General features: G+C 32.6%; 1 protein-coding gene across 1 annotated transcript in view; it reads right to left on the reverse strand.

The window, feature by feature from the left end:
• Dmd (dystrophin) overlaps positions 1–9,090 on the reverse strand; it is a 2,110,831-nt gene extending 2,101,741 nt beyond the window's left edge. The window contains exon 1 of the mRNA XM_063242792.1: positions 8,968–9,090. Within this exon, the coding sequence (XP_063098862.1) occupies positions 8,968–8,974 (7 nt within the window). The 5' untranslated portion in view covers positions 8,975–9,090. The remainder of the gene's footprint in view (positions 1–8,967) is intronic.
• Between the last annotated feature and the right edge of the window lie 2,211 nt (positions 9,091–11,301).

The raw sequence follows: 11,301 nt of genomic DNA on the forward strand, positions 1-11,301 counted from the left end.
TATACATAGATTTAGATACATACAGGAATGGGAGGAGGCAAAGAGGGCAATGGAGAAGTAGAGTTTGAAAAAAACCCAGAGATATTCTAGACATTGCATGTTTTAAAATTATGCACTAAGAGTCTTTCCAGATACTCCAGTTTATCGGCAGCTGTCCTGCTTATCTTCTATTACAAATTTATAAATAAATTTATGTCTTTTTAACTTTACAGGAATTTAGAGGAAGCTCAAGTCCAATTAAATTGGATGACACTGAAATTGCATGAGATCACAGTGTTTAACACACTTTCATGTTATGTGTCTATGTAGCAAAAGGCCTATTCTATAGGAAATGTCACCCTATTAGCCCTCCTCTGTGTTATTTATGACATCTAACTGTATGATTAACTAAGCACAGCTGAAACATTTGCAGGTTACCTCTCATTAAACATAAATATACCCTGAGAAAACAATGTAAAAATTTCTTGGGAGATAGCATAAGAGTTTCCAGGAAAAACTGTACATAAAGCTTCAAAAGAGAGCTATCTGATGGTTTTATGACTCTCCTGAGAGACCCTTAGTGTAGGAGCTATGAGTGCCTAATTAAAATTGGAGGCAAGAAGCTAAAAATGATCACCTAAGAGAAAGTTTGCATGACCACACTTATGGATTTAAAAATGTATAATCTCATGCTCTGTCATTGACTTTTATAACAGCCTAAACTTTCTAGGTTAGATTCCAGTGAAGCTGCCTAGCAGATTTTAGGCATGTGCCTCCTTTTTTCAAGTGACTCTTTAAATATATCACTTCACCCTTTATTTCAAATTACTATTTTTCACTCAATTGGCTTTTATTCTTTCAGCTATCATTTTCATCTCTGGTGAACTTGCCAGTTCACAGCACTCAAACTAGGAACACTAGAAACCTCTGGCTCATTTCTAAGCCAGTTTTTCTGTCTGGATTCACAGATGCGGCTGCCCTCTGGTAAACTGTCAATGCAGATATTTTCTCCTTCTTATCCTCATAAAGCACATTCATCTCTAATTCGTTGGGGACAATATCTTAGTCATCTTGCTCCTTCTCAGAGCCTAGCAGTTACAACTTATCAATAAGTATTTGTTGGATGAATGGAAGGCAGCAGAAGCAAATTTTTACTCTAGTCGGTGGGCTCTAATCCTATTCTAGATGCCCTAATGGAGAAATGGGATCTGGTTCCTGCAACTGTGGCCATCAGAGCCAGCCTGTAAGTGCCTCAGCAGCCAAAGGGAAAAGAATCTAGGATTTCTGCTCAATAAATTAACATTTTCATTGAGCAAGCTTTTAATCAATTTTCTCCTTTTCACACTTGTCACAGAAAATAAATGAATCCCATAGCGCCCCCATAACCCACACAATATCAGGTTGCTATTTGTGTCCCTTTCCATAATCTACTTTACTGATGCTGTACTAGGTATGTCTACTATGTAAAAATATATGTCATCAAAAATGTATAATATTACTTATCATGTTTTATCCTGGAGTACTACAATAGTAACAATGCATGACCAGTGCAGGATGTTTCTGGTAAGTTTATATCCCCACTGTACTTCATACTTCTTTGTATTTATAATCAGTCTTTGGATTGCCAGTTAATGCCATATTTCTTTCCTGAATCCAATGAGCATGGTTTACCTTTAAGTTTATATGGACAGAAACTGGTTTCCCTGCATTGTCCATCCTTTCAGTCAGACATTCTCCATCTATTTTATAAACTTTCATTCAGAAAAATAAAACATTTCCTCAACTTCACTTCCCACAGTACTATATTCTACACAATCATTTTTTGCTTGTTTCTTATATCCCATTTTTTTTTGTCTTTTTCCTTTTTATCTGTACTGGGGATCGAACTCACGACTGCCTGCTTGCAAGGCAGGCGCTTATGCCGCTGAGCTAAACCCCCAGCCCCTTATATCCCATTTTGAACTCTAACATGGAAGCCCAACAAAATAAGAATTTTGGAGGTATGACATGCTACTCATGTATTTAATACATGTTTGTATTTTTAGTCAAAGTTTCCCAACGTATTCATTTATTATTTAAAACATCCTTCTTTAACAACGAATATTTCATGTTCCACTTAATTACTACCTATAGGTTAAAATGTGTGAATTGTAAAAAACCTGTATTCTTAAAAAAACATTATTTTCTAAAACTATTAGTGGGGGTTTGAAAAATTCTTTATTTCCATTATTTATTTTCTTTTTTCCATTATTTATTTTAGAGAAAATGTGAACAAGTCCTGAAGATATTGTTTTATATTTTACCAATATTTAAACACACTACATTAAATTAGTGCAGTTATACCTGCATGATGAATGTGCAAATATAAGGCTATAAAATAATCTATGAAGAGACATAGATCATTTAAAACTTGAAAAGCTATGACCTGTGAGCCAGAAACACTAACTTTTAATTGATCTTATATCATTAGACAGTAATTTGTGTAATATCTAGCCTATACATTTTCTCTGATCAAATTTTAAAATTTTACTCATCTTAGTGTTTTCCCTTTGACCCAAACTTTTAACATAAAAATATATCTCAACAAATGAAAAAACAATAGCCTTGTTAAATTTGAAAATATCTGCAATAGCTACATACTGAAACCATTATTTCTTCTTTCCATGATCTAGTATTTCTTGTACAACAAAAAGTAACACAAATTTAAAGAATACTTTTAACTCTTTAATAGTAACTTTAATGTATACAGCATTTGGAATTTAAGGGAAAGAGTCACATTTATTTTCTTTGTAAAACAATTCAAACATAGTGAGTTCTTATTTATTAAGGAGAAAGGAAGATAAATAGAAATAAATACAAAACCGAACAACTTCAAAGTTCTAGTTTTTATTTGCTGTTATTTTTATCTTTAGGAGAAATAGACATGAAAATGATTTAAAAGGCAGTACACTTTCACAACTGCCCAATAAGCTTAGTGAATATAATCAAGGTCAGTAAGAGTTCAACATTCTTACCCTTGGGATCACAGAAAATTAAATCAATAACCAGAACTCAAATTGCCAGTAGAGCCCTCTGCTTATCAATTTCAGGCAAGAAGGAATCCTTTCTCTTCACAGAAAAAACAGTAATCCAACTAAGTAAAAAATCTGTATGATCTTAACTACATCTGCCTGACTGAGAAACAGGAATTTGAAAAATCGTTTTTAAAACATCTTCTTTTTAAATCTGTACTTATATGTTGGGTGTTATTTTACTGAGATAAAGAGGAGATAAAACTGTTTTCAATCACAAAAAATCTGCCTCATGAGAACTGTTTTTCATTTGTCACTTTTTTTCTTTCCACAACTTTATCCTTTTCCTCACTGTGTCTCCCTCATCATTCTGTATTTCTCAACCAAGAGGAAGACTTTCCTTCAGATTCTTAATCTTTGTATCTGTTACCATAGAGACAGGCATGACAAGATAGCTATTCATACCGTCCTCATGGAAATACAATGACAATGCTATAGATTCCGTACGAATTTGCATTGCTATGATTGAGCAGACATGTTGACTATCCCTAGAAATAATATAGTAATTTTAATTTCCCATTGGTACGGAAAGCCACAAAGATGCATGATGGTAAACCCAGGGTCATTTAATTTGATACTTAAAATTTGATTATAGTTTCTACTGTGATTGAAAATATTCTCTTCTCTTGTAACTCTGTATCTAGTAAATAACTCATAAATCTCTCATTTTGAACTTTTAAGTCTAACATGTCTTATCAATCATTTAACAACGTCAATGTTTCTGTTACAGTACAGTACATTTGTTTTTTACATTGCTAATCTTTGATTCCTTCTTAAACATATTTGATCACCTTTTTTATAAAGGGATACACTTTTCCAGAACTCTGCAATGTAAAAATCTGCTTATAGTCTATGAACTCGTGAAGAGAACAAAGGTAGTTGCCCAGAAAATGCATTCCATTCACTTTGTTTTATTTTCCATTAACTTCTGCACTTTATGTCTACTGAAATCATACCTATCTGAAAAGCAGCAATAAAAAATAACTGAATCTTAGCAAACAGGCAAGTTCAACAAGATCAATATGTTCGGACAAAGCAGGTATTATATATGAGTCAGGGATTGTAGAAAGCACAAATTTTCTTATAATGACATTAAATAAGAAATCCTCAGATTCACAGTAAATGGACCTAGCTTAAACTGGTTTTAGATCTCAACTACATTTCCAACCCTCTGGTATTTAAATATTATGCATGGTTTCAGTTGCTGTTTGTGGTTCTGCTATTTAACTGTCATTTCATTTTTCAAGATGATTAAGTCAAAGAACAAAAAACACAGTTTTCTTTTAGTCTGGAGTTGAACAAAGCAAAATTTTTCTTTCAAGGGGCAGAGAGTAAATATTACAGACCTGTGGCCTATATGTGTGGTTTCTGTTACAATTTCTTAAATGTTTTAATATGAAAATTATAAGTAGTAAAAACTATCAAAACAAATGTACGACTGTCATCTAATAAAATTTTCTGAACATTTAAATTGTAAATGTATGTACTTTTGTATTCACAAAAATTCTTCTTTTAAAAAAACAACTTAAAAATGAGAAAACCATTCTTAGCTGGCTGACCAAACAAATCCATGTGATATGTGGGCCACAATTTAGTGACTCCTGCCATGGATAGCTCAAATGCACTTGTAAAGACATTCAAAATAATACCTGAAAAGGGGAATTTTTTCAGTAGGATGAATAGAATAACACACACTTGGGTTTAGATATTATCTCAGACAAGTCTTTCTTCAGTTCCTCTTTAGTACAGGAACTCACTCTACTCTTAACATTGAATATGTTAGGAACAAGGAGTACACTGTCTCAGAAAGGCATCATGGAATCCCTGCTGATACAACAAATCAAAAAAGAATTTTTTTCCTCTTTTATGACAGGTGCAAATGAATCTAAAACCATCATATGCATTAAACCTTATCTAACATTTAAAATTGGCTTCTTTTTTTTCTATTGTTCTTCCTTCCTTTGACTTTTTCAATTTTCTAGAACCTTCAATACCCATCTGATTTTATAGTTTCTAGGACTTTTCACTATTCAATTTTAACTGAACTTATTCCCAACTATGAAAGTTTCTCTTAGACCATGGTGTCTTTTCAAAAAAATCCTAAAATTTGTTCCTATTTTTTTAGGATACATGTCCAGCAGTATTTTTTCATTAAATTTTGATATGATATAAATATATGACTGATATTAATACTATAACCATAAAAGCCATTGCCTGATTGAAGAACTTTCTCAAGTTCTGTATTTACTTGATTGAGCTCATGAACCTTATTGCAGGACATTACAATTATTCCATTTAAATTTTAGCATTTCAGTCTCGGCACAGTTTTCATGTGATCATAATCTTTTGGCACCCTTATAATTCAGTCTACTTGTTCTCTCTATCAGCTAGACAACTTTTTAAATTTTCCTTCATGTTTTTCAAATTAACATGTCACAGAGCAAGCAGGACCAAAGACAGAAATAAGAGGCAGATTGTGAAAGATTAACTTCAAATCAGATTCACCCAGTTTTATGGGACTATTGCCACAGTCCTGTGAGATACCTTCTTACTGGCTTGGATATGTTTTGTTAATTGACACGCCAAAGGAACGATAATAGTGCTAGCTGATTCATGTACTATACTATTACATCAAACACCAAGTATTTGTCTATTTGGACTGTATGTGTATCACACATATGTTTAGCACAGTTCTTGCTGTAATCAAGATAATAGAATATTTGTGGACCATGGCCTCTATTAACTTTCTGGTCTTCAAAATCATTCCTGTTCCTTAGGAATTCCCAGAAAGGGACAATAAGTGTTATTTTCCCTGAAAAATAAATAACCTACAGGCAGTAATTTATTCTCTCAATTTTAATTATGCAGTTGTATATTTTTATTTTTATTTATAAACTCAATGACAAGCAAAATATAACAGTGATTTTCTCTTTTTAAGCAGTTTTGAAAAAAATCAAACATTTGTGTGTGTGCACACATGTACAAGCTTATGTAATTTTTTGTTTTGTTTTGTTTTTTGCTTTTTCATTATTAAATGGTGAATGGCAAAAGAATGGGTGAAAAAGAGAATAGATCAAGTTTCCCGGAAAGAAACATTCCAAAGCATATTTCATACCTAGTAGTTTCTCCCCATGCCCATATTTCTCTTTAAAGAGCAATGCACCTGAAAGACAGCCACTACATGTCTTGTACGGAATTTCATTTGACAGGAATATCACAAAAAATGGAACTAAGGGGCATTTCTGAATTAAAATTTTTGATGCTGAGCAAGATGTTTTTAAATCTAAAAGCAATTAATAGTTCATTTGTAGTTAAAATATGACTTGAGGGGGACAATCTAGGTTTGTAAAAAATAAAGAACTTAAGAGATTTGTAAAAATTATTGGTTTCAGATTTAAATATATTTAAAAGTTCATACTCTATTTCATTCGGTCCTCTCTTTTTTACACATTTTCTATTTTATGCATTTCTTCTTCATCTTTATATTTCTCCCTGAATCAGAAAACACAGAAGTAAGCAATTGACATTTGGAGAATTCACATGGTCTCATTACTTTGTATGCTGATTGTTTTCCAGATTCGGAAAGATTGAAAGGCTTTTCTAACTCTTACAATGCATTTATCAGAAAGAGTATGCCTGCTCTTCAGGTGTGTGGCCCAAAGCCTTTAAGATTTCATTAATAAACAACAGCTGGTGCCACCTAGTGTCAGTCTTCTTCATTCATCTGTAGATAAAAATACAGAGCACTTTCCAGGCACAAATGAAAAGAGTCTACACTGTAAACTAACAAACAAAAACTAGAGTTTGGGGCTTTCAGAGCCTAATTTAAATTATACTATATTCATTGAAAGCAAAACCTTTTTTTAAAAATAAGTAACTATGGAAACAGTAGTGTGAACTAGCAGGAGGCTTGCTTTTTTCTCACAGGAGACAATTCACAAAAGAAGAGTCCTAGCAAAGAAGCAATGCAAAAGAGTTTTTCCCAGACTTGAATTGTCATTTAAAATGGTTTTAAAAAGTTGAGAAAGGAAACTGAGAGAAGAAAGCTGCATTTTAAACAATAGTTTAGGTGAGCCCACAGCCTTCAACCAACCCAAAATTAACCCTGTGTGGTCTGGATGTAAAATTCTGTCAGTCTTTGAGCTTCCCAAAGATTAACCAAGAATTGTAGCAGACTGTAAAAAATCATAAATATCACCCAGAAGTATTACTAAAAAGAAATAATCAGATTGCCTGAACCACATTATTAAAATATTGTTGCTACTAAAATTACACATCTAGAAAACTATTTTCTTATCTGCCATATGTATGAATCATGAATGATATTTCAACCAGTCATGCATGCTTCAAGGTTAAAAAGTACTCATCTGAATCCTTTAGTTTTTCAAAATATACGTAAGCAATTTAAATGAAGACAATACTATTAGCTAACCAATTTCTAACTGATACACTGATATTTAAATACATATTGTTTTAATTCTAAGAGAAATACGTAATTAAAAACCCTGAACTAATATTCAGAAAAAAAGTTACATAACAGCCAGTAGTGTTCCTTAATCTGACTGACTGGATATTACAGTGAGTACAGAAAAGGCATATGACATATGAGCAGCACTCTGTTCACTGAAAGGTCACATTAGATGTTCATATATAATAGCCTATTAACTTAGATAATTTAGCTGCCCTGGCTACTGGGGAGAAGGGGTAGAGAGGTGAATGAATCTGTGTTATAGTTAATAAGCATGATTTTCATTCTCAAGAAAATCTGGGTTCGTATTATTTGACATCTGTTTTAAGCACTCACTAGTTAAAAACTGCTTTGAATGTTTATTTTCTTGTTCCCCTAATGGTGATGAAAATTATGTCAGGATGTTCAGTCCAATATACACTTACTAAAGATCCTCATGACAGTGTATGAAGATAGTATATCAAAATATAGAAATGATGCATAGTTTCTATAAAAAGCTTAATTTGTCCCCCCTTTCCCCAAAACTTTAGTTTTGGAGTCAAATACAATCCATGCTTATGCCCCATTTGTTTAAAAGTACTTAGAAGTATAATTCAAGGATTGAAAGAAATATTGCAAAACTGAAACAGAGTTCTAAAAATTGTACGCAGGCAAGAAAGAATGTAAAGCAAAACTCATTAAGGTTCCAAGCAAATAAATAAATAAGTGCTTTAATGTTCAATAATTTATCATTTTCTGTCATTTTTCATTAGCAGCTTTCAAAGCCCTATCTGAAACAAGCTGATACAGAGAAATTAAGAGCAGTAATCAAGCGAGAAATGATAGACCAGCTGGGTCGACATCAACTTGGCAAAACGTGAATACAGTTCAATAGCTGAAACAGATGCTAGAGTTGTTGAAAAACCCTGCAGGAGATATTGATATATTTTCTTCATATAATGCAGAATGACTGAATAAATGTCAAAAGCTCAAAATTGATGAGGAGAAATGACTGACAACCAAACTCCTTATAAAATAGAAACCAAGTATAACAATTTCCAACCTATCCAAACATCGTATACATACTCATTTCTCCCAATGCCTGAGTATGCCAATATATCAATCAGTCCTTGCAAGCAAGTAAATCACATATAATTGAGCTGGGGTAGATATCCCCTCTCTCTTTTTCTTCCAGACTCTTGAAAAATACTTTATCCTAAAATCTTCTAACACTGATTTCTATCCCAGAAGTGTTTCCCTGAGGTTAGAGGCAAGCACTCCCCCCCACCCAAATCTAACGCAGCACAAGGTAATTTTAAAATTCATTCTTGTAAAAGCAACACTGTTTGCAGAGTTTGAAGAGCTCGGCAACAAACCTGAGCTACCAACAGCTGCTTGTTCAAACATATGCTTTGTCATGGTCAGATTCTAATTGTATTCATAATGATGTAATAGCTTTAATAATCCTACCTTCCATGCCAGCTGTTTTTCCTGTCACTCCATCATGCCAATAAGTTGGCTGCTGTAACAAATCAAGATAGTGCAAAACAGCATCTTTCTCCTGATTCTGTCATCTTCCTGAAAGCATTCTATTACTGCCGACTGCTGGGAACCAGAAAGTCTATTTAAATTCCAACAGCTCCCCTTTCGCATGATTCAAGTTAGGTTAGGTGGGCATGCCTAACATGATTCTCTCAGTCATTTATTATGCAGCTGCTACAACGTCTGTGTGGTAACCACTCTGACTATCTGATACGTCAGTCGAACAAAACCTACACCTCGGAGCAAACACATGAACCACAGCAGCGTTCTGCGTTTAACGAGCATTCTTACTGCCTAAAAAACAGTGGATCTGCAAATCTCTTTCAGTATCTACTCGCTCCTCTGAGCAGATGCAAAGCTGTTGGATAGATTCTTTTCCTAACTATTTCAGGTGTAGAGTTTCTTGCTACAACATCTTATTCACACTAAGATTCTGGCTGATTTTTAACTTATTTTTCCAGCCCTTTTAGGCTAAAAACTCTGCTCTTTGTACTTTTGAAATCAGAAGGTTGAGTGCTCAGCACCACATCTCCTTTTTTGCTATATTATAAAATGTAGCTCATATTTTCTTAAATGGAATTTGTCTCTCGGGATTCTGTGGAAAATTTTCAAATGAGAGGATTCTTCAGGAACATATTTTCTGTTTTTCACATTGGAGACATTTAAAGTCTATTACTCTGTGTGTTTCTCTCACAAGTGGACGTAATATTAAATATTTGACTTGAAAAGTGTGCACTTTTCACAAAGTAATAAATCAGATAAGCTGATTCTAAACACAACTCTTTTACCAATAAGTGCCACTTCAAGAAAATGAATATTGTCTTTAAAAATAATATTCATATTTTTAAAAGTGTAATTGCCATCAATCTATACGTTAATAGTATCACCTAAAACTTAGTCTAACTTTCTCTCGAGAACTGTATGTATAGTTTAAATTATATCAAAGTTTTATAACTTCGTAATTATAAGATTTCCATGAGAAAAAAAACATGCTTAAAAGGGAGAAATGATCAAATCTTCCACTTCCTATCAAACTTTTATTGGATATTCAGTTTGGCAGGAGCTAACTTTCTTCAGCACAAAAAATAAGTAGCTGGTTAAATAGCTATGAAACTGTAAAAATATTGCACTTAGCACATGTGAGATGCACCTACAACTATTCTGAAATATTGTTTCTCAGAGAGCTGTGTGTTTGTGTATGCATACATGCATAAGTTTCATCTATTCTACTATCATTTTAACTTTTATGTAACAAACCTAATGCCTATACAATATAACAGAACATATGGATTAATAACTTATGGTTATGTTTAGTTTAAATTACTAAAACTGAGAAAGACAAATGCAGTTCATTTGGACACATCAATTTTTCTTATTATATGCCATTCTCATCGGTTGATTATTAAAACATCGCCAAACAGTTTGAAATCAGGAAGCATGATTTCTCCAACTTTGTAGCTGATTCTCAAGATTGCTTGAATGATTTGGGTTTTTGAGCTTCCAAACTCAGTTTACAATTTTTTTTCCTTTTCTGTAATAAATGTCACTGGTATTTTACTGTATCTGTAGAAGGCTTTGAATCTTTTACTCATTTTAATGACATTAAATATTTTAATATATGCACATGAAACAGCTATATATATATATGTGTGTGTATATATATATATATATATATATATATATATATATATATTATGCTTGCATCAGTCTTTATGGTTACACTGTGTAGATATTTAACCTTATTGGGTACATGTATATATGTGTACCTTTTTATTTATTTTTTATTATAAATGGGATGTTTCATTTTTTCTTATAGCTTAGGGTTGACATAAGAAATGCTATTGATTTTTGTATGCTAGGTTTTGTTTCTAGCAATTTTACTTAGTTTAAAAGTTCTAACCATTTTTATGGAATCTTCAGGGTTTTATACATATAGGATCAAGTTGATTGCAAACAATTTTACTTGATTAATTTTATTGCTATGATTTTCATATGCATAATTATCTCATTCATCATAAGGAATTTATAACTGTACATGATATTTCTTGATTCTTTTTTCCCCAATTCCCCCCTTCCCTTAATCTTTCTTCCTATCATTTACAAAAGCTTTGTTTTCACTTTTGTTCCTTTTGTTGTCTTTTCTCTTCCTCTTTGCCATTGCTTTATTTTCTTTCGCATAGAATTTTGGAAGAAGCCAGACAATTTTAATTCCTACATCCATTTTGAATGTCTTTTATTTCACATTGTTGCCTAATTGTTCTG

Source organism: Cavia porcellus, unplaced genomic scaffold, assembly GCF_034190915.1.
Source record: "Cavia porcellus strain 051 isolate PalLab524CR breed Dunkin Hartley unplaced genomic scaffold, mCavPor4.1 scaffold_33, whole genome shotgun sequence".
In the NCBI taxonomy this organism is placed as follows: Eukaryota; Metazoa; Chordata; class Mammalia; order Rodentia; family Caviidae; genus Cavia; species Cavia porcellus.